General features: G+C 41.4%; 1 protein-coding gene and 1 pseudogene across 2 annotated transcripts in view; one reads left to right on the top strand and one right to left on the bottom strand.

The window, feature by feature from the left end:
* The window catches only part of Trip4 (thyroid hormone receptor interactor 4), a 61,497-nt gene extending 42,019 nt beyond the window's left edge, over positions 1-19,478 (top strand). For both annotated transcript variants that reach the window (XM_059268133.1, XM_059268132.1), the window contains exons 12-13: positions 11,422-11,524; positions 19,176-19,478. In XM_059268133.1, coding sequence (XP_059124116.1) covers positions 11,422-11,524; positions 19,176-19,243 — 171 coding nt within the window. In that variant the 3' untranslated portion in view covers positions 19,244-19,478. The remainder of the gene's footprint in view (positions 1-11,421; positions 11,525-19,175) is intronic.
* On the bottom strand, positions 16,598-16,716 carry LOC131915785 (5S ribosomal RNA; annotated as a pseudogene).
* Positions 19,479-24,568: the final 5,090 nt, after the last annotated feature.

The raw sequence follows: 24,568 nt of genomic DNA, 5'->3' as shown, positions 1-24,568 counted from the left end.
TTACATCTGCTTATAACTCCAGCTGCAGGGAATGCAACACCCACTTCTGGCCTCCGTGGATACCTGGGCTCACATGTGCATATATCCATACACAGACAAACATACAACCACATATGTATATAAATAATATATAACTATATTTCAGAGGGAGGCAATCAATGCATGTGTGTGGAGATTAGAGGACAACTTGCAGGAGTCAGTTCTCTCCTTACATTCTTTAATTGAACTCAGGTCATCAGGCTTAGTAGCAAAAACCTTTATCCAGTGAGCCATCTTGCGGTCCAATAGCTTTTACTTGATAGTGAGCATATAATTCTTAAGATTTTTCTTATGTGCCAGGAGTTGGTAATGCACTCCTTTAATCCCAGCACTCAGGAGGCAGTAGCAGGTAGAACTGTATGTATTCCTGACTAGCCAAAGCTACATAGTGAGATCCTGTCTTAAAACGAAACAAAACAAAACAACCGCCCCCCAAAAAAAAGAGAAAGGAAAAAATATTTTCTTATGTAATTATCCATCCATCAATAAATATTTGGGTGATGTATAAGTCAGACACCATTGTGGATACTAAATGAAACAAGGTAAATCAGGCCTAGGTTCTGCCCTCCAATACATGAGACGTCACTAAAGAGTTGTGTTAACAATCAAAAAGTGAAGATTGGTGTTTTTAGTGTTTTCTGTGGTGCTAGGATTAAACCCAGAACCTCAAACATGCTGTACAAGCACTCTACCACTGAATATACCCCCTGCCCAAGATAACCTTTAAGAAGCCAAAATTGCTGGGCATGGTAGCATGCCTATAATACCAGCACTCTTCAGCCTGAGGCAAGAGGATTGCAGGACTGCAAATTCAAGCCTGGGTTGCATTGTGAGATTTGAGAGTCTGAGAAGGGTGGGAGGCGAACAAGGTGGTGGGGGAGACTACCTTTCAGGACTTGAAGCGGGGAGAAATAATTTCTAGTAGGAAGAGATTCCACATCTTTGTATTCACTTTGGAGAATGGTAAAAAATCATCACTCTCAATCACCAAATATGTGCTATACTCATTATGTATGTGTATGTTATTTTCCAAACCTCACAACAATTTGGGGCAGGCATGATAGCACACACTTTTAATCCCAGCATGTGAGAAGCAGAAATAGGTGGATCTCAGTAAATTCAAGGCTAGCCTGGTCTACAAAGCGAGTCCTGTGCCATCCAGGGATATAGAGTAAGACCCTGTGTCAAAAACCAAACAAGATACTGGAGAAGTGGCTCAGTGGTTAAGAGCACTGGCTTCTCCTCTTGAAAACTTGGGGTTAGTTCCCAGCACTCCACGTGGTAGTGCACAGAGTCCGTAACTCCTGTTCAGGGGATCCAACATCCTCTTTTGGGCTCTGTGGGTCCTGCATGGAGTCCTGCACAGACACATGCAGGCCAAACAGCATATTCCGAAATGAGAAGGTGGTGGAAGCAAAGACACAGGTGGGAGGTCGGCTCTGGGTGACTAATGTGGCAAGCCCATCTGGTGGACAGTGTGAGCCTGCGGAGAGGAAGCCGCGACCAAGGTTGGAAAGTAGGTTGTGGTCAGATGGTAGATAGCCCTAGATGACAGAGCACAGAGGAAAGATCTATTTGTCTGGTGAGCTGGGAAATGTGGAGGAGTGTTTTGAAAGCTTTTATGAAGCAATAAGGCGCTGAGAGCCCTGCCTGAGGAGAACTCACTGGCTGCAGTGTGGAGGATGGATTGGAAGATGAAGGTGGGAAGACTTGTGGTCCAGGGTAGGGCTGTCTAAAGATCTAGTTCATGATAGAACCAGCAGAATTGGACTGGGGAGGCACAAGCGCAATAGACCTGGTGTTGGGAGAGTCAAACATTTCATGGGATAGGGTAATGTTACCTCTCACATACCAAGGCCTAGGGAACCTGAGCTGCTTGACCTAGAAGGACTTGGGGCCTTACTTTCTTACAGTCTGTTCAAGTTGTCATCTTGGTTTGTCATCCAGTCTTCTGTGTTATCCAAGTGACAAATTTCTTCTCATATTTTATTACTCAGAATAGTATATAACCATATATTCAGTAAGTATTAATGAAGCAAGAAGAGAAAAGAAGTAACTATTAATCGTCATATGACAGGCACTGGGATGAAGACTAAGGATCAGAGTTTTAAAATAATGTTCTATTTCCTCAGGATGGGAGGCTAGTTGGTTGATTGGTGATTTTGTTTTGTTTTGTTTTTGTTTTTGGTGGGGGATACGTATGGTCTCATTTGGTCAGTTTGGCCTCAAACTTGCCAATGATGCCCATGAATTTCTTTCTTTTTTTTAATATTTTATTTATTAAGATTTTTGAAGATTTATTTTTTGTATATGAGTGCTCTGTCTGCATATACTCTTTTATTCCAGAAGAGGGCATCAGTTTACCACTGTAGATGGTTGTGAGCCACCATGTGGTTGCTGGGAATTGAACTCAGGACCCCTGGAAGAGCAGCCAGTGCTCTTAACCTCTGAGCCATCCCTCCAACCTCCCCTGTCCATGAATTTTTTATCCTCCTGTGCCCACCTTCAGATGCTGGGATTGTAGGCATTTGCTTCTATGTCTGGCCTTGCTGTGCTGCTCAGGCTAGTTCTGTGTTCGCCTCTGGAGTTTTGGGATTACCAGCCCGTACTACCATCCCTGTTTCCTCTAGTTGCTTTGAAGGAAAATGTAAATGAGAACTACTTTTAAAATTGTCTTTGATTTATTCTTTAATAGTTTCATACACACATAAAACACGTCCTGATTGTAGCCACTACCAGTACCTGCAGTGTTTATCCACGAACACGTTTGCTTTCAGGTTGTGCCACTTTTGACCTGCTGTGCTTGTGGCCACCATCTTTACCAGATGCCTGTCTTCTGTTCGTCCTTACCTCAGTCTTGGGGTCAGTTTTCAGCTAACTGGATTTCAGAGCCTGGTTTCATATATTATGTAGTTTCCCCCAAAGTTTAAACCCAGAAAACCTACAGCGAATATATGTTCTTGTCAGTGAGTTGTTTCTTGGCTGTTTGCCTTTGCTGTTTGTCCTCAGGAGGCAGGTAAAAGATTTGTAAGTTATGGGGCTAGATCTGTGACTCAGTGGTAGAGTGCTTGGCCAGGAGGCACAAGACCCTGCTTCAGTCACCACACACACACACACACACACACACACACACACACACACACACACACACACGTGTATAAAATTCACTTTGGGATTTGTTGGAAAGAGTGACATAATTAGGGAGTTATTGATCATTTTAATACAAGGACTAAGGGGGGGCTTGCAGAGTTGAGCAGAAATTTTTATTTGGCTCTAAATCAGTAGCAGTTGCCAAAAAGTACTAACCTTTTCCTCCCTGCTATGAAAATGACACAAGAAATGTTTTCTAAGTGGCTGGTGAACAGTTTCCCCAGAGAGGAGGAGAGAGAGCTGTTTGGCAGTTACTTACCTGTTATGTAGACAGCTATGGAAGTTAGGAGGCATGGAAGACAGGAAGGCCCGCCCCCTGCCCCTCGGGCCGGAAGTGGTGATAGGAGTCTCTCTAGACTGAAACAAAGCACCTGCCAGAGTCCTTGGCCCAGTTTGCACCGTTCCTTGATTATGAAGCTCCTATTTCCTGACCTGTCTATTATGCTCGGTCAGGGGCCCCGTAAACTAGCGTCTTCAGCAAACTGGATGTGACGTCACAGCTTATTCGCATTCATTTCCCTTCTAATGTATCTTTGCTAAGTCTGCTGAATTTTCATCTTTGTAAATCTCAGGCCAGGTACAAACCACTCTTTTTTTTTTTCTTCACAGTGTTGGCCACTAAACTAAGGGCATTGTGCATCCTAAGAAATCACCTTTGAACTGTATCCCCAGCCCTGCTTTTACTTTCTATTTTGACACAGTCTCAGTAAGTGGCCCAGACTCTCTCTGAACTCTGAACTTGTGCTTTCCTGCCTCAACCTCTCCAGTAGTGGGATTAGAGGCCCACACAGCCGGAGCCAACTAAATACTCCTCAATGTGTAATGTGGTCATAGAATCCAGGTCTCAAGGACAGGGATTGTGTTTTGAGATATGAGGCTCATCCAGACGGACTTCTCTTTAGTGTCTGTGGTGACGTAGAGTAACCCCACCCCCAGTGGATAATCACTCTGTGCTGCTTTGGTCCTTGTTCCTCTTTCTTGTGGACACTCGGAAGTGTTCATTGACTACCTACTGTATGCTGTGTCTGGTCCTAGCAGAAGGAGGGTCAGAGGACATCTGGTGTCTTCCTCTATCATCCTCCTTTTCTGAGACAGAATCTCCCACTGCACTCGAGGCTTTCAGTACTCAAGTCCTATTTCTTTCACAGCAAATGCTCTTAGCCACTGAGCCGTCTCTCAGCCCCTGGGGGTAGGAGGTGTTGCAGAAAATGTCTACCCATTGAAGCTCTCATCTTAGTAAAGGGGAACAAAAATATGAATAATTTATACGTTATATGTGGTAAGTTCCATGAGAAAAGATAAGATAGGAAAGGGGGTTCAAAGTGATATATTTATAGGGTGATGGGTGCTGTGATTTCACTTTGTTTAATTTATTTATTTTTGTTGGTTATCGAACCAGAGCCGTGTGCATACTTGGCAAGCACTCTACCACTGACTTTTAAATAGTGGGGTCAGGAGAGATTTACGTCAAAGTTGACATTTGAACAAAGTCCTGAAAGAAGAGCAAGATGAAGCCATGTAATGAGGCTTTAAATACTTTCTCGAAAGCCAGGTATGGCAGCGAACTCAATTTCTGATCCTGTGGGTCATAACCCCTTCTTGTGGGATTGTGAAAGTGAATGTGGTGTTGAGAGAAAGTTAGCAACAGTAAAAGACTTCTGTCATAGTTAGGGTTTCTATTGCCGTGAAGAGACACCATGACCACAGCAACTCTTATAAAGGAAAACATTTGATTGGAAGTTCCTACAGTTTCAGAGGTGTAGTCCATTATCATCATGGCAGGAAGCATGGCAGCATGCAGGCAGACATGGTGCTAGAGAAGGAGCTGAGAGTTCTACATCTTGATCAGCAGGCAACAGGAAGTGAACTGCCTACTATACAGCATAGCTTGAACATAGGAGACCTCAAAGCCTGCCCCCGCAGTGACACACTTCTTCCAACAAGGCCATACTTCCTAATAGTGCCACTCTTTGTGGGGGCCATTTGCTTTCAAACCACCACAGCTTCTGAACATGCAAATACCAATAATTAATTCAAAAATCAAGTGAATATAGCTGTTTCAGACAGAACCCACCCATGCTATATCAAATAACTTCCTCGTAGCCTTAGTACACAGTTTGCGTTGTGGTTGTTGTAACACACAAGGCTAACAACCAATGTTGCCTGAATCTTCTTGACTGAGACTCCAGACTGCTGAATTGCAGTTATTTTTACTATATGTACAGTTTTTTCCTGTTAAAGAAAGACTTTAATTGTGGAAAATAAAAACCTTTAATATTTTCCTAGCATCATTCCTCAGCACGTAAATAACAAATTAGTATATCTTTGGATTGGATTATGTTAGAATGTTGATTCTTAAAAGTGCTTGTTTGAGTTGCTGTCTTGATTTTCATAGAATAATTAGTGAAATTTTTTTTAATATGTTTTTTTTTCATTTTTTGTTTGTTTTTTGAGACAAGGTTTCTCTGTGTAGCCTTGGCTGTCCTAGAACTCACAGAGATCTGGCTGCCTCTGCCTCCTGAGTACTGGGATTAAAGGTGTGCACCACCACTGCCAGGCTTTTTAATTTATGTGTATGTGTATATGTCTATTTGAGTATATGTCACGTGTGTGCAGGTGCCTACGGAGGTCAGAAGAGGGGCATCAGATGCCCTGGAGCTGGAGTTGCATGCAATTGTGAGCTGCCCAGTGTGGGTGCTGTGAACCAATCTCAGGTCCTATGGAAGAGCAGCAGGCTCTCTTACCCACTGAGCCATCTGTTTAACTCCTCATAAGAATTGTTAAGTAGGGCAGGGAAGTTAGCTAAGTGGTTAAAACACTTGCTTTAGAAGCATGTAGACCTGAGTTTGGCTCTCTGGCTCCTTCACAGAAATCAAGCATAGTGGTCGATGCCTGTAACCTCAGCACTGGCAAGGCTGTGACAGGGAATTGTGAGTTCAAGGCCAGAGCCTTGTGAGACAAAATGAAGTGCTGGACATATTTTGTAGATTATATTTTGTAGCTATAGTTACAGGGTTTTCTAATGACTTGGCCTGGTAAATGGACAGACGGATAGAATCGCCTTTTTTTTTTCTTTTTTGCTTGAGTTTCCACTATGTAGCCCAAACTGACCTCAAATTTATGAAACTCTCACTTCAGACCAACAAGTACAGCATACAAGCATCAAACCTGGAAAAGAAACTCACCCTAATTTTTCAAAAAGGTTTTATTTATTTATTTATTTGTGCGTGCGTGCGTGCGTGTGTGTGCGCGTGCGTGTGTGTTTGCCTATGCCTACAGGGGCCCAGAGGCCAGAATAGGGCATCAGATCCCCTGGAGCTGGAGTTACAGGCAGTTGCTGGGAACTGGATTCTAGTCCTCTGAAAGAGCAGGAAGTGCTCTTAACCCCTAACCCAGCTCTCCAGCCCCTAACGTTAATTTTTAAAATTTTATTTTTCTTATGCTAAACCTTCTATAAGGTAGACTTTTCCATTTTAAGCATCTTTAAGTGTACCATGAAATCAACTATATTCATAACAGTATTTAGTCACCATCACTACCCATCTCTAGAACTTTCCTATTACCCTAACCACAGACTCTGTACTGATTCAGTAATTACTCTTTCCTCCCCGCCTCAGTCCTTGATTACTCTATTTTACTTATTTTCATTTTTAAAATTATTTATTTTTTAATTTTATAGGTATGTGTATGCATGAGTGTATGTATGTGTGCCACATATGTACAAGAGCCCACAGAGGTCAAAACAGTGTGTTAGATCCCCTGGAACTGGAGTTACAGGTATTTGTAGGCTGCCTTGTGGGTGCTGGGAACCAAACCTGGGTCCTGTCTTTCCAGGCACTCCCTTCCCCTCCCCTTCCCTCCTCCTCTTTTCTTCTGTTCCCTTCCCCTTTATTTCCTTTCTTTCTACCATGTGTGCTTGCATCTGCACCAGCACTTAGGTTATGGTGCGTGTGTGGAGGTCAGAGGACATCTAGTACCTTTCTTACCCTTTTTTTTTGAGACGGCCTGTGTACTGGAATTGTCCATGTAAATTCAGTAGGCCTAGAACTCGTAACCATCCATCTACCTCTGCCTCCAAATGCTGGAATTAAAAGCTTGAGCCACCACACCTAGCTTCTTCTGCCTTTGCATGTGGGCTTGATAAGTGCTTTTACCCTCTTGCCATCTAAGTGCTCCTGTTATACTTTCTATCCATGTGAGTTGGCCTCTTTTAAGTACCTTATTGAAGTAGAATCATGCAGAATTTGTCTTTTTGTGTCTTATTTCATTTATACCGTGTTTCCATGGTTTGCCCACGTTGTAGAATGTTTCAGAATTTTCTTCCTTTCTCAGACTGAAAGATGCTCTGATGTAGGTAGATTCTTCATATTGTTTATTCAGCTGTTACTGGGTTGTTAGATAATGTTGCTTTGAACATTAGTGTACAAATACCTGCGTGAGATTCTTTTCATTTCTTTTCTGGCTACTGGGGATAATGATAATTCTCTGCTGAACCTTTTGAGGAACCTCCAAACTATTTTCCACTGTGGCTGTACCACTTTCCATTTACACCAGCACTGCAGAAGGTTCTAGCGTCGTCATACCTTTCCTGCCATCTGCCTCATGCTTTTGTCACATGTAGCCATCTTAGTATGAAATGGTGTCTCAGGTTTTTTTGGTTTTGCGGGGTTTTGTGTGTATGTGTGTGCCATATATATATATATATATATAATTTCTTGTGTGTGTGCCTGTGGTGGGGCGTACATTACAATGCATGCATGGAGGTCAGAGAAACAACTCAGGACATTTGGCTTAGCAGTAAGTGTCTTTCCCTGTTGAGCAGTCTTCCTTGTGGTTTTGATTTGCATTCCCAGGACCTTGGAAAATCTTTACGGACTATAAATGCAGGCAAAGATCTCTGCTACTCTGCAGCACTTTAAGGCTGGAAGACGAGAAACAGCCAGTAAAGTAGGAAAACTGGGAAGAAAACGATACCCTGGAAGTTAAGTGGGGACCATGTTCAAGATAGGAATAGAAACTTCTGTCAGGTAGAGATATAGTTCAATGTTGGAGTATTTGTTTACCATATGGGAGTCTTTGGGTTTGATCCTTAATACCATAAAGATATATGTGCTAAATAAATGAGCTATCCAGATGTGATAGCACATCCCTAATTTAATCCCAGCATTTATTTGGGAGGCAGAGGCAGCCTGTCAAATTCTCTAAGATAGTATACATATATATATATGTATATATATATATATACATATATATGTGTGTATATATATATTATATATATATATAATATATATATATTTTTTTTGTCGAGACAAGGTTTCTCTGTATAGCTCTGGCTGTCCTAGAACTTGCTCTGTAGACCAAGCTGGCCTCAAACTCAGGGATCTGCCTGCTTCTGCCTCCTGAGTGCTGGGATTAAAGGCGTGAGCCACAACCACCTGATCCACGATAGTATAATTAAGATGAAAACCAAGAACTGATCATTTAAGTTAGCAACATGGAAGTCAGCAGTGACCTTTACAGAGATAATTGCATAGTAGATTAAGAATATCTGGGTATTGTGGTGCACACCTTTAATCCTAGTACTCACAGAAGCAGACAGATCTTTGCAGGCCAGCCTGGTCTACATAGTGAGTTCCAAGACAACCAGGGCTATGTAGAAAGAACCCTGTCTCAAAAACTGAAATAGGGCCTGGAGAGATGACTCAGTGGTAAAGAGCTGGCTGCTCTTCCAGAGGTCCTGAGTTCAATTCCCAGCAACCACATGGTGGCTCACAACCATCTATAATAGGATCTGATGCCCTCTACTGGCAAGCAGAGCACTCATACATAAGTTATAAAGAAATAAAAATTAAAAACAAACAAATAAATAAATAATAAGTACAGGCCATGGAAGTGGTTCAGTGGGAAGAGGCTTGTGGCACAGTCATGATTGCCTGAGTTCCATCACCACATAAGAAGCCAGATGTGTCAGCTCACATCTACAGTCACAGCTCTGGCTTTGCCCAGGGGAGAAGAGTGAAACCTATGAATGCAGTTCAGCATCAGAAATAACAAGAGAGACCCTGGCCCTGAAACAAGGTGGAAGACAAGAACCAGCTCACACAAATCTGTCTCTTGGCCTGCACCTACTGGTTTTCTTCAGTCTCCCTTCAATCTTTTTGAGAGGTAGTTGCCCTCAGAACCTGGAGCTCATTGATTTAACTGGGCTGGTCGGCCAGTGAGCTGAATGGATCTTTGTTGTTGTTTTATTATTCTTTTTTGGGGGGCCCTCCACCCAGCTCCCAAATAAATTACACACGGAGGCTTATCCTTAATTATGAATGCCCGGCCTTGGCTTGGCTTAGTTTCTAGCCATCTTTCCTTAATTTAAATTATTCTGACTACCTTTTACCTCTGGGCTTTCCCTTTTCTCTAACTTCTGTAAATCTTACTCTTACTCTGTGGCTTACTGTGTAGCTGAGTGGCTGGTTCCTGGAGTTGTTTTCTTCCTCTGGCTGCTAGATCTTAGATCTCCCTCCAGTTTTCTCCTTCTATATATTCTCTCTGCCTGCCAGCCCCTCCTATCCTTTCTCCTGCTTTGCTATTGGCCATTCAGTTCTTTATTAGACCATCAGGTGTTTTAGACAGGTTCACAGAGTTAATGCAACATGAACAAAAGTAACACACCTTAAAATATTCTACTACAGATCTTCACTCGCCTCAGTGTGCCTACTGATCCATCCCCCCAGCTCCTCTACTGTGAATATTTTCATTTTTTTGATGAATATGACTTTTGTGGCTGATACTTGATATTAAGTTCACATTTTATCAGGATACATGCCACATCTGCCTCACTGAAGGCCATGTTCTATGGGGAGGACCAAACATTTGGAAAATTCTTTCTGATTTTCCCACAGCATCACTTACACCCTGGATAGAGTGAGGTCAGTAAAGAAATTTAAGTATTCATGCTTCCACCAGTTATAGACACATTGGAATTTTCTGTGAAACCGCTGTTTAATTTGGACTGTCAGGGTTTCTCTTTCTTTGTTTTCTTTAGACAAGGTCTCATTATATAGCCCTGGCTGGCTTAGAGTTCACTATGTTGACCATGTTGGCCTCAAACTCACAGAGACCAGCCTGTCTCTGCCTTCTAAGTGCTGGGATTAAAGATGTGTGCCAACACGCCTGGCTTCCCCAGCCCTGCTTTTTGTTTGTTTGTTTATTGTCATTGTTTTTTTGACAGAGTCTTGTGTAGCATAGACTAGTCTCAAACAAACTATGTAGCCAAGGCTGGCCCTTAACGCCTCTTCCTCTTACTTCTATTAACCAAGTGTTGGGACTACAGGCATGAACCACCATGCCCAGAAAGACTCTTGGATCTAGACCTTTAGATTCTGAGAGGATAGATCTTAACAGGTGAGTAAGAGTAGAAAATAATGTTCTATTTTTGATAGTAGTTATTGGGAAAAGATCTTTGGTAATTAAGTCTGATCCAGATGCCTATCAGTCATTTATCAAACATATAGGTTAGACATCCTAAGATAAGAAACAATGAAACATCAGATCGTTTGGGCATTGCTAGAGAACATTTCTGCTGATCTATAATGGTTACCTAACCTGTCATTATGTAGCTAGCATAGTCTTTGGGTTCCATGTCTGCATTTGCAAAATAACAAAAAAGAAACCAAAAAACAAACTCTTGAGTATTAATGTAAATTTGTGTGTGATATGACTTCAGAATCGTTTTATTGATTATCTTTCTCCCTAAGCAGTTCTGGAATGTATCCAACTGAACAGCCTTTATATGTCATACCTTTCAGAATGAATCATCTTCCTTCCCCTGTGAGAAGATGGTTTTGTGTACTTTTTCTGACAGAATTTCCTTAAGTCTTCCAGGACATCCACTGAGTTGAATCTAAGGTGCTGCCCAACGTTCCAGGAGATCTGAGACTCTCATAACTGCCTTTGTTAAAAGAGTGTTTAGTTCTCATCCTCCTGGAGAAATGTCAGACATCCTTTGTTTAGGAAGCTGATACCACTCTAAGAAGCCAGAGATGGAAGGCAATAGACTGTGTAATACCATGTTAAAACCTTAGAAAGCTGGAGTTCTGTTATTGTTGAGTATAGCCCCCTCCTGGTCTGTGAACCAGAGAGTACTGTCATCAGGATTGAGGTAAAATCTGGGCTGTTCCTTGATCTCCTTAAAATGACAAATCTGTCCCAACTAGCATGAATTTTTTTATCTTTCAGTTCCCAGACATCAGTCAAGAGTCTGATTCTCCATTTGTTTTCATCTGCAAAAATCCCCAGGAAATGGTTGTGAAGTTTCCTATTAAAGGAAATCCTAAAATCTGTAAGTCACCATCTTTGATGATCTCATTTTCTCTTGCATCTTACTTGTCTAAATTTCAAAACACTGTTGTAGTAAGCTTTATTGTCGGCTGCCAGCTCACAAATAACAACACGGATACTTCTCAATTATGAAAGTTTGAGCATGAGCTTAGGCTGGTCCCACTAGCTCTTATAACTTAAATTAACCCATTTGTATTAATCTATGTTCTGCCATGTGGCATTACCTCATCTCCATATTACCCATTTCCTTCCTCCATGTCTGGTTGGCAGCTTCGCCTTTCCTCTTCCCAGAGTCCTCTCTGTACCCAGAGGTTCCACCTCACCTCTTCCTGTCTAGGTGTTAGCCATTCAGCTCTTTATTACACCAATCACAATGACACAGCTGCATACAGTGTGAAGAAATATTCCACAACACACTGTTCTTCTGTGTCTGGTGTCGTCCTTAGCATTGGAAGATAATTATGTTTATTAACATTAATGTTATACTTATTATACTTTAGCTTTTCCAAAGTGTTCCTTGGTGTACAGTTACTGGCATGGTAGTGAGTTGCTCTAAACTTTTCATCTAGGAGTCTATTCCATTAAATATTAAAAAAAAATTGCTGAGCATGGTCACATATGCCTGTAATCCCAGCACTCAGAAGGCAGAGGCAGGTGGATCTCTATGAGTTCAAGGCCAGCCTGGTCTACATAGCTAGTTCAGGACAGCCAGGGCTGTTACACAGAGAAACCCTATTTTGAAAAACCAGAAGAAAAAAAATTAAAGGAGCTGGAGAGATGGATTAGTGGTTAAGAGCACTGGAAGTGCTGGGCGATGGTAGCACACACCTTTAAACCCTGGGAGGGATTAAAGCACTGGAAGGCAGAGACAGGTGATCTCTGTGAGTTCGAGGCCAGCCTGGTCTATAGAGTGAGTTCCAGGATAGCCAGGACTGTTACATCTCAAAAAAACAAAAATTGAGCTGGGCGGTGGTGGCGCACGCCTTTAATCCCAGCACTCGGGCGGCAGAGGCAGGCGGATCTTTGTGATTTCTTGGCCATCCTGGTCTACAGAGCAAGATCCAGGAAAGGCGCAAAGCTACACAGAGAAACCCTGTCTTGAAAAACAAAAACAAAAACAAAAACAAAAAATTTGATGAGTGAGGGCTGGAGAGATGGCTCAGAGGTTAAGAGCACTGACTGCTCTTCCAGAGGTCCTGAGTTCAATTCCCAGCAACCACATGGTGGCTCACAACCACCCGCGATTAGATCTGGTGCCCTCTTCTGGCCTGCAAAGACACATGCAGGCAGAACACTGTATACATAATAAATAAAATAAATCTTTAAAAAAAAAAAAAAAAAAAAAAAAAAAAAAAAAATTTGATGAGTGAATGAGATTACAAGTCTATAATCTCAACATTTGGGAGGCTGTGGCAGGAGATGATAAGTTTGAGGATAGCTGTACTTTATAATAAGACTGTCTCAAAACAAAACACTACAAAAAATGGCTAATTGTTAGCTAGGTGTGATATAGAACATATCAATAATCTCAACACTAGGGAGGTAGAAGCTTGAAGATCAGAAGTTCATGATTATCACACTACATAGATTTCCAGAGCAACCTATGCTGTTACAATGAAAGCTTGTCTCAAAAAAAAGTAAAATAAAATAAAAATAAAAAGCCAGGAAGGCTAGCCTGAGGTTCATGAGCTCCTGTCTCAGAAGGTTAATTTTATTTATTTAAGATTTATTTTTATTTTGTGTGCATTGGTGTCTTGCCTTGTCTGTATGAGGGTGTTGGAACCCTTAGAACTGGAGTTACAGACAGTTGTGAGTTGGGAATTGAACCTGGGTCCTCTGGAAGAGCAGCCAGTGCTCTTAACCACTGAGCCATCTCTCCAGCCCCAAATTTAAAAAAAATGACTGACTTATATCTTATGAAACAAATGAAAATCTCTGTGAGGGCTATTGGAATCATGATGTAATACTTTTCCCCTTGTGACTTCTTTCCCACTTGTTGTACTTGACTTGATATGTTTGGTTTGGTTTGGTTTTGAGACAGTCTCACTGTGTCTCCCAGACTGGCATAGAATTCACAGCAATTCTCCTGCCTCACCCTCTTAAGTGTTGAAATTACAGATGTGTATCTCCACACTTAGTGAATTTATTCTTCTAGCCTCTGTGATAGAGGATGTGGTTAAACACTGAAATGCTTTAGCTATTAAATGTAAAAATATTGGGGAAATGCAGAAAACTAAAGATTATTTCTACTCTGTGAAAGAATGTATTTTACCTTCACTATATTGGCCCAAGTCTTTGTGCCAGTCTCATAGCCCAGGCTGGCATTAAACTTACTGGGTAGCTAAGAATGACCCTGAACTCCAACCCTCCTGGCTCTACCTTCAAAATGCTAAGATAATAGGTATATACCATAATGCCCAGCTTACAGTCCACATCTTAAAAAAACTAGGCTCCAGACCACAGTGGTGGCTCAACTGATAAGGATGTTCACTGACAAGCCTAAAAACCCACGTTTGAGCCAGGTAGTGGTGGTGGTGCACACCTTTAATTCCAGCCCTCAGGAGGCAGAGCCAGGTGGATCTCTGTGAGTTCCAGGACAGCCAGGACTGTTTCATAGAGAAACCCTGTCTTGAAAAAACAACAACAACAAAAACAAACAAACAAAAACAACCCACGTTTGATCTCCATATGGAAGAAGTAAAGAATCTAGTCCTGCAAATGTTCCCTGACAAAGTGTATACAGTTTTACATGGGCATGCATGTGCCATACAAACATAATACATATATGCATACATATCTACATACATACATACAATGTAAAATAAAAGATAAGGCTTAAGGTTGCCATACTGTCTGTCCCTTCCTGTTAAGAATCTTGAATTCTTTGCTTTACCAACCCTAGTTAGCTTAAGAGTTCCTGCTCTTAAGAGTCATTTTGTTAGCTGTTACAGATATGCAAGGTCCTGGATTGTTGAGAGTTCACAGATTGCTGACACTAGTCTAGCTTTCTTAAGCAGCTCAGTTAATAAAAGAATTTTTGATTCTTGGGAATGGCCTAGAAATCCTTGTTCCCTGACATCTGGATTTTTAGTCGTATTAACCTTTCTCCACCTTATTTTTGAGATAGAATATTTCATTGAACCTAGAGCTTGCCATCTTGGCTACACTAGTTGGCCAGTGATTCCCTGGCATCCACCTATCTCAGCTCCCCAGCACTGGGATTACAGATGCATGCCACCATGCCAGCTTTTTACAGGGTGCTGGGGATCTGATCTCAGGTCCTCAGCTGTTATCTATAGGCTTCAATCCATAGGCTCAGCCAGCCAAAAACTGAAAATAAAGTGGGGAAAATATCGGATCTATACAAACATAGGCAGTTTTTTCCCTTGTCATTATTTCCTAAGCAATAAAGTGTAACAACTGTTTCCAGTTAAGTTGGCACATATGTGTAATCCTAGTACTTGGGTCATGGAGGTAGAAGGTTCTTCACAAGTTCAGGCACATCTTCAATGGCGTAAAGTTGGAGACCAGCTTTAGCTATATGAGAGATTTTCTCAAAACAAAAACCAGGGCTGGAGAGATGGTTCCATGGTTCATAGCTCTGTTCTTTTTTTTGTTGTTGTTTTTTGAGACAGAGTTTCTCTGTGTAGCCCTGGCTGTCCTAGAACTCGGTCTGTAGACCAGGCTGGCCTTGACTCAGGCCACCTGCCTCTACCTTCTGAGTGTTGGGATTAAAGGTATGCACCATCACCACTTGGCTGAGTTAAGAGCTCTTTTTTTTTTTTTTTAAGATTTATTTATTATGTATACAGTGTGCCTACATATATGTCTGCATGCCAGAAGAGGGCACAAGATCAAATTTTAGATTGTTGTGAGCCACCATGTGGTTGCTGGGAATTGAACTCAGGACCTCTGGAAGAGCAACCAGTGCTTTTAACCTCTGAGCCATCTCTCCAGCCCGAGTTAAGAGCTCTTGATGCTCTTGAGGGGACAGAGATTCCATTTCTAGCACCCACATAGCAGCTCAAAACTGTCTGTTATTCCAGTTCCAGGGCATCTGATTCTTTGTTCTGGACTTTGTGGGCACATACATACACATAGGCAAAAACACTCACATAAAATGAAAGTAGATCTTTAAAAAAAAAAAAAATGGGCTGAGCGGTGGTGGCGCACGCCTTTAATCCCAGCACTTGGGAGGCAGAGCCAGGCGGATCTCTGTGAGTTCGAGGCCAGACTGGACTACCAAGTGAGTTCCAGGAAAGGCGCAAAGCTACACAGAGAAACCCTGTCTCGAAAAACCAAAAAAAAAAAAAAAAAAAAAAAAAAATGGGCAGTGGTGGCACATGCCTTTATTCATAGCACTCAGGAGGCAGAGGCAGGCACATTTCTCTAAGTTCAAGACCAGCCCGGTCTACAGTTCCAGGACAGCCAGGACTACACAGAGAAACCCTGTCTCAAAAATTGTCTTCCCCCTCCCCCTGCAAATCAAAACAAAATTATTCACAAAGCATTTACATAGTATTAAGTATGACAATCTATAGAGAATTTAAATTATACAGGAAGATGTAGAATGTATGCAAGCCTCATACCATCTTATATAAGGGACTCACATAACATCTGTGGAGTTTGATATTTGTGAGGATCCTAAAGCCAAAACCCCACAAATACAAAGACAGCTATTATTTCAATTAGTTGATGAAATGACTTAGTGTATGTAAAATACTTAGCATGGTGCCTAGTCTGTAGAAAGCACATGTTAGCTATAATCTTTTTTTTCTTCTCTTTCTTTTTACATTGGTGTTTTATATGCATATATGTCTGTGTGAGGGTATCAGATCCCCTAGAACAGGAGTTACAGTTGTGAGCTGCCATGTAGGTGCTGGGTATTAAACCTGGGTCCTCTGGAAGAGTAGCCAGTGGTCTTAACCACTGAGCCATCTCTCCACCCCCTAGCTATAATCTTAACAACTCTGTGAGTTAGTAGATTTTTTTCTCCCTGCTTTAGTTTTTACAGTTGAGTAAACAGGTTTAGGGAAGTTGTGAGAGTTTGGGTTGTTGTTTGCTTGTTTGTTTAAGCTTACAGCACTAGATACTCCCAGGTGGTCTCCCATCCAATTACTAACCAGGCCTGACCCTGGTTAGCTTCCAAGATCAGACAAGATTGGGCGTGTTCAGTATGGTATGGCCATAGATAGGGTCTCTAGGGTCTTACTGTGTAGTCTAGGTTGACCTCAGATGCACTGTGTAACCTAGACTGACATTGAACTCAAGGCCGCCCTGCCTCACTCTCTTGAGAGTTAGGATTGTAGGTGTGAGACAGCCCCTACAAATTATATTTTATTCATGTTTCTGATTGTTCTTCTATTCCTTGTTCGTTATCAGATTGTCTCCAGGAACAGATTTCCAATTTATATTTTATTTTCAGGACACAATATCATGGCACTGAAAAAGGTCTTTAGTAGTGTGTAGTACATCTTCTTCTTTAGGTTGAAAAAAGTTGAGGATAGAAATGACTAGGTAACATCCTTATCATTACACAGCTAGAGGAAATCTGAGGAAGTAATGAGTCTTCAGAGCTATGGCAATACCAAGAAATGTGTATCGAAGTCTTCATTAGATTCTAAACTCTCACATAGCTTGTTCTAAAAGTCTGAAGAAGACGTGATGCTTACCCCTACCTCAGTACTAACACTTTTTATCTGCTGCTTTGGGTTACTTAGTAGTCTGTTATACCAAGGATTTAAAATTTGCATTATTTGTTTTTGTTTGTTTTCTGTGCTTGTTTGTTTTTGAGGCAGGGTCTCATATGGTCCAGGTTGGCCTTTCATTCACTGTATAGTGGAGTCTGGCCTTGAACTGTTTGTCTGTTTCCAACTCCTGTTTAATTTATTTGATGAAGTGTTTATTGACCACCTACCAATTGACAGTCACTTCAGTACTATGAGGGAGACAAAAGAAAATTTGTCTTGAAATAGGGCTCTTTGCCAGCTTGCTGTCACGTTCACATTCCCAGCTAGGCAGCGTATAGGATGAGAGGACTTCTAAATCACTGGGAATGCCACATATTCTAAGGCCCAAATTAAAATCAGCAGTGTTGTGACCATTATGGACAGCATTTGGGTAGCACAGGAGAAGATGCACTGCTGTTCTGGAAGCAGGTGCAGCCCTGAAACACTAGGAAAAGAGGCCTAAGGAAGCTTGTAGGGCTGAGGCTGGTTTTTTCCAGTATCCTTGTGCAGTGGTCAGAACTTCATTCTTACCTTAATTGGACAAGTAAGGCCACTGAAATCCAGAAAGGCTGAATGACTTGTCCGGTTTGTACAGGTATTAACTAGCTTCTAGTGAGTGCTCTTTCTGTCACAGCGATTGCTCCACAAGTGAAAAGAACACCATCTGAGTGGCAGTGGTGTTCGGGGTGTGTGCCCACAGTATACCAGGCTGCCCTGTATCCAGGACTCTTTATTTTATATTTTTAGTGCTAAAACTGAAATGAAGTATTTTCTTTTTTTTTTTTTTTTAATTTTTATTTTGCAATACAATTAAGTTCTACATACAGGCACAGATTCCCTTGTTCTTGAAATGAAGTATTTTCTATTCTTAGCATCATCACCAGCATCACCATTGACTTAAATGAGGCTTTTTGTTGGAGAAAATAAATTTGTAAGCTTTTTTCGCAGACCAGACAAACAGGAACTCTAAAATTTTTCTTCATGAAATAGATGCTTTCAAAGGCTGCTAGCACTGAACTAAGCTATTTTCTGGTAGATGGAGGAGTTCAAAGATCACATCACTGAAGGACTTCTCATTTGGATCACTTGAGACATGAGAGGGCTTTGTTTTGTTTGTTTATTTTTTGAAGCAGAGGCATGCTGTGTAGCTGATTGGCCAAGAACTTGCTATGTATAAACCAGCCTGGTCTGGAATATGCAGGATCCCCCTGCCTCTGCCTCCAGAGTACAGATTATAGCAAAAATCATGACACTGGGTAGTTCTGCTTGTTTTCTAAGTTTAACACTTAGAAGAGCCATATAATCTCTGACCTTTACCCCCCTTAACTGGTGATAAGGGACCCTTTGTCAGGAAAGCATTTATGTGGATTCTACTCCACTATTTCAGGTCACTCCCCCTGTTAAGTATGAGGCAGCAAAAGGGTGAGCTGAACTGCTTTTCCCACTGTGAGGGAGGGTCATCCTTTGTACTCAGCTAGTTAACAGGTCAGTGAAATGGGTTTCCCACTGTGTGAAGGGCATTTCTTTGTGGCATGCCCTTATTCTATCTTCTTCTCTTGTTTTGTCTCTGCTTATCTACATGTCTGTATTCTTTAAAAAAAAAAAAAAAAAGTCTTTCTTAGTATCAGACACACTAAAGTACAAAATTAGAAATATTATTTAGATAAATCAATCTCTCTCTGTGTGTGTGTGTGTGTGTGTGTGTGTGTGTGTGTGTGTGTGTGTGTGTGTGTGTGTATACAGCATTCCCACTGCTTTCTTCTTAGAAAATAAAACTCTGAAGTTTGGAAGTGTCCAGCATCCTGAAGCAAAATAATTGAATGTGACAGGAACACAGTAACCAGAAGACCTCAGAGGCCAGAAAAGATTTGCAATGCAAATATAAAAATAAATAATGAGTGAGACTTCTTTTTTCTCTTACAGGGAAACTGGATTCCAAGATCCATCAAGGAGCAAAGAAGGGGTTAATGAAGCAGAAGAAAGCTGTCTGACCCAGGAAAAAAGGAACCATACAGCATAGTGGAGTCTTGGGGACTAAATTGCCATCCGCTGGTCCTTTGGGATTGAAGCGGTAGAAAACTGAAAGCTTGATGTGACACCAGGCTTCAGTCTCTGAGGATTTAAACTCTAACCAAATCTGTATATTTTTCTTACAAGGTGGGATTCTTTATGTAGTGGGCCAAAAATCTTTGAATACATTATTTATAAAAACTCATTTTAAAAATTCTAGGTCTTTGACATTTTTCTCGGAAACAAATTCAAAAGAGAAAGGAACAAAATGGAAATTATTTTCCTTTGTGAGATTTGTATTTGTAGTTAGGGAAATCTTAATCTAGGTTAACAATTTTACAAGAGACTCTTGAATTCAAAAGTTTTTCCTCGAAATAATAGAATAGGAAATATTAGGATGTTTGAGGAATCTTTGTTTAATATAAGCCTATGGTGATGTGAAATGTCCTTACCAAATGTTCTGCAGTTGACATGTTGAGACTGTGACCCACGCTTGCCTGGAACTCACAGCAGTCCTCCTGCCAAAGCCCCTTAAGTGCTATATGTACAGACCAAAGCCACCGTGCCCAGTTTCTAATCCAAATCTCTCGGAGTGAAAAGCTAGCATTACCATTATTAGCAGACTTTTGTTTTGGAAGAGATAACATGAAGATATGTTTTTGGAAAAGATAATACGAAGACATACTTCCATTTGTTCTTTAGTTTGAGAGGTCAGGACAAGAATAGATTAGACTGGGAAGCGGGAAGCTTGCAGCCACCTGCTAAGGCAGCCTGAAGCTGCCTTGTTGATTTTGCTGGTGTTGCAAATCATCACGCAGATGGGACAATTAGAGAAAAATTGGAAAATACAATCCTCTCAGTAAATACATCTAAAACCCTCTAATGTTGAAAGCAAGCCTTTTTATACCATCAGTATCCTGCAAAGCTATGACTGGGAAAACAAGGGTTGGTTTCCAGTGAGGGTTTTCACTGTCCCTTTAGGCCTTCTCAGGAAGCCCTTGTTTTGAGGCTCTTCCGAAGTGCTATTGGAATCTCAGATGCCAGATCCTAGGAAATTCATGATCTTAACGGCGTGTGCTCTGCTTTTTCTAAGACACCCCTACCATCCTGGGGCTGCTGGACTCCTCCAGCAGTTTGTGTACTTGACATAAAAGAGAAAGAGTGAGTGAGAGGGGGAAAGTACCTTGTGTTATGAAAAAGATGAATTTCCCTTTCTTTAATCCTTCATATTCAGCATTTATTTGCATTGAAATGCCTCCACTCATTACACATTGATGTTCACTCGACTGTGAACTCCGCTTGTTGCATAGCATTGCTTCTGCAGAGCCTGATCACTCTGGATTCCCAGGGAGACCTAACAGATCCTTGTTCCAACGATGCACACATGCAGTGTTCTCTCTCTCTCTCTCTCTCTCTCTCTCTCGTTCTGTTGGACCTCTCTGGAGAGAGTGGAAGAGGACAGTAAATGGCACTTACTAAAGTGGGGGTGTCTTTTTGGCCTCTTGCAAACCCTACCATTATTGAAGGCATTACTGTGTGCATCGTGCAGTTAATAGTTTACCAAGCAGTGGCACCTTGAATGCCTGCTGAAGCTGTCTGGCTCTCTTAATATCAAAATAAAGCTGAAAGGTAAGAGGGGGAAAGAGAGAGAAAAGTTTCTCTGCTTTTTTCATTTGAAGACAGCCTTCACACAGAAGATTCTGTACTGATTTTTGTCTGTGGATAATTTGTGTGGACACCTTAAAAAAATCAGGAGCTTCAACAGATCAGGTCATCAGGTCCTGTAAACTTCTCAAGTTTACAGGAATCCACCTCAGCTTCTAAAATATGTAGTAGAACCACATGCGTAAATGGCAGAGCTGCTTGGAAACTTCTTTTCATGGTTAGGCTGGGAGAGTCTGTCTTTAGTTTACGTTCACGTGGTAGTGGTAGTATGAGGTCTGTCTTCTGTTTGCTAAAACACCAGGGAGGAAGTGTAGGAGAAGCTTGCAGGTAGATGGCCTTAGTTGCTCACTGATGAATAGTGTCATTTAAAGTCTGATGGAAATTCTTAGTTGCCTGAGTGCAGACTTGTCCAAGAATAGCCTGTTAGTGCTTTGTGACACTTAACCCCGACCCTGTAGCTCTCGTGCCTTTCGGCCTCAGGAAGTTTTGAGCTTCTGACTTGGTTTTCTGTTCCACCCTCTATCTATATTCCCTTTTGAATGACTGAATCCAGTTGCTATTCATTTGTATAGTAAAGGAATTTGCTTTTTTTTTTTTTCCAGACAGGACTCAGTTTCCTTTATATGAGTAGGGTGTGTTTGAAATTGGGGATTTTGTCAGATTTGATAAGGCCTTATCTTTAGTGTTGTATTTATAATAGATTAAGAATCTTGCCAAGTGTGGTGGTGCGCACCTTTATTTCCAGCACTTGGGAGGCTGAAGCAGGTGGATCTCTGTGAGTTCCAGGCCAGCCAGAGCTCCATACTGAGAGCTTGTCCCACAGGAATAAAAAAGGAATTTGGGTTTTTTTTTTTTGTTTTTTTTTTTTTTGTTTTTTTGAGACAGGGTTTCTCTGTGTAGCTTTGAGCCTTTCCTGGAACTCGCTTTGGAGACCAGGCTGGCCTCGAACTCACAGAGATCCGCCTGGCTCTGCCTCCCGAGTGCTGGGATTAAAGGCGTGCGCCACCACCGCCCGGCTTGGTTTTTTTTTTTTTTTTTTTTTTTTTTTTTTTTTTTTTTTTTTTTTTTTACTTTTGCTTTTTTAGCTAATACAGAGAAAGAACAAAGTGTTCTGTCTTTTCTTTTTAAATTGGAATTTTATTGGAGACCCGTTTTTTTTCCCCTAGCTGAAAATGTGAGAAACTTTGAAGATTACTTTTATAAATAATTATAGTTATGGGCTTCTGTGAGTTATGACACTTAATCTCTTTCCATTTTAATTACTGTCCTACAGCCCATTTGTGGTGGCCATTTAATTTAGTAAATTTGTTTAATGCCTTGGAGGGCCTAGCCAGTATTAGAAGGCATGGCGCTGTTCCCTTGGCCAGCTCATCCACTAACCTAGAGAAATCAGCTAACTTGAGTTTCTTAGGCGTGGGAGAGGGAACACAGTCCAGTGCTAAAGGTTTTTTTCCTTGACACTCCAATAGCAAGCACACATCTGCTGTTCTCACCTTCTGTGAATGTGTTTGCGAGGAGGTGAGCCAAGGCGAAGTCTCCATCAGCAACAAGGGATCCAGCCTGTGGAGAGCTTTCTACTTTTCCCCTGCAGAGAAGAAAGAACATAGCCACAGTGCCATCCTCTGTCCCGAAAGAGCTTGTATAAATGTCCATTTACGCGTGTGAAATGTAAGCTGATCAGATGTTGAATTTCAGTTGTGAAGATGGGATAGCCCAGAAAGAAATCCCAGTGAAAAAAAATACCCTAGATTGGAGCCAGTTGAAAAAAAAGAGGGAGGAAGGTTTGGCTCAGCCCACAGAGAGATGTGTCAGGAGAGAATGGTGCATCATGAGGAGAAAAGTATGTGAATGCGAAAGACTTAGGAAGAGTCTAGTCAGGCATGGTGGTGGCACGCCTTTAATCCCAGTATTTGGGAGGCAGAAGCAGGTGGATCTCTAGGGTTGTGCTGTCTGATTGCCACTGGCCACGGGATGTTTAAATTTGAAGGAAAAATTCAGTTCTTCAGTCACTGTACCTTACTTAAGTGCCCAAGTAAACTACAGGCGACTCGTGACTTCTGAACTGAACAGCAGGGGGCGGGGTTAGCAAAGTCATTCTGTAAGGGGTCAGATAGCAAATGGCTTAGCTTCTATAAACCATTCAGCTGTGCTATTGTACTGCAAATACATCTGTAGATAATGTGACTAAGTAAGCTTGGCTACCTACAACCAGTAAAACCATTTCATAATTTTTTGTTTGGAGACACTTTTTTTAAAGACAGTCTCTGTGTAGCTCAGTTCAACCCCAGGCTAGTCTTGAATTTTAGATCTTCAGCCTCAAGCTCCCAAGTGCTGGAGTTTGTACCACCACACCCAGATAAATGTAATTTTTGTATTGTAAAATATCTTCTTTTGTTTATTACTTAACTATTTAAAAATATAAAAACTAGTTTTTAGCTCACAGGATTTACCAAAACAGGTGGTGGCGAATCTGACTTGTTCTATGGGACATATTTTGCTAATATTTGCTCTGCAGACATAAGAAGTCAAAACTTAAGATTCCTTTACTGTCTAGTACATCAGATCTTTTCAATTTTTTTCAGTAACTCGGGTTTGCGAGCTTGCTCTGACTAAAAGCTAAGTAGAACTGCCCCCCCCCAGTTTTAGTCTAGTTCTACAATATTTAACACTTAATCAAATTACAGAACTGCTTTTTCTCTCTGCTAAGTAAACCCTCATTCGTAACATCATAGAGTGTAGATTGGAAATTCTTCTGTCACCCTGAGTCAGTTCTGTCCTTTTACTGCCCAAGAACAATGTGAATATTGACGGACCAAAAGGGAATTACTTTTTCCTAGAGTAGACAGGCTTAGCGTTTGTCTTTAAGCTGCCAGCCCTCCCAACCCTCCTCTCCTTTTTGTGAAGATAGAGATGGAGAGTAAAGGAACTTTATGACCCACTCCATCTCTAAGTCACATGCTATTTTGAATGGAACTATTGAAGGGTGCCTTAGAATAAGAGAATAAGGAGCGATAACTGCACAGCTGAATAAAGTCGTCAAGGGCACAGGAAGGACATGATGGAGTCTAAGTAGGGGTTCTTGAGAATTAAGACAGTTTGCTTTGCTATGCTATGAGGTGGAAATTCTAGGTTATGAAGACTATTTCGTAAGCAACTGGTGGGAGGGCTGTTACTCAAGGACAGAGTCTACTGTGTAGGAGATGGTGGGCTGGGCAATCTAAGATGGATAACAGATAAAAAGTCACAATAGATAAAGATAGAATGGTGGGTTGGAGGGCAGAAAAGGACTCAAGATAAAAAGCCGTAAGATTTACTGATACTAGATGGTGAGATGGACAGGGACACAGATTTAAAAATGGGTATTATGTAGAGGAAAACAAATGGTAGTAAAAAGAAAAGAAAAAAAACCTGACAACAATGGGTAAAAAAATCTGCGGGCCATTGAGATGGCTCAGTGGCTAAAGGTGCGTGCTGCCAAGTCTAGCGACCCTTTTTTGATCCCTGAAACCAAACAGTGGAAGGAAATAATCGACTCCCGCAAATTGTCCGCTGACCTGCATACGTGCGCCACGACACGTTCCCCCCTCATACAATTTTAATTAAAATAGAGTTTGCCGAACTAAGTCGCAAAATGGATGAAA

This window comes from Peromyscus eremicus, chromosome 7 (assembly GCF_949786415.1).
Source record: "Peromyscus eremicus chromosome 7, PerEre_H2_v1, whole genome shotgun sequence".
Classification (NCBI taxonomy): Eukaryota; Metazoa; Chordata; class Mammalia; order Rodentia; family Cricetidae; genus Peromyscus; species Peromyscus eremicus.
Note: the sequence above shows the minus strand (reverse complement) of the source record. Positions and strands in the feature narration are given on the sequence as shown.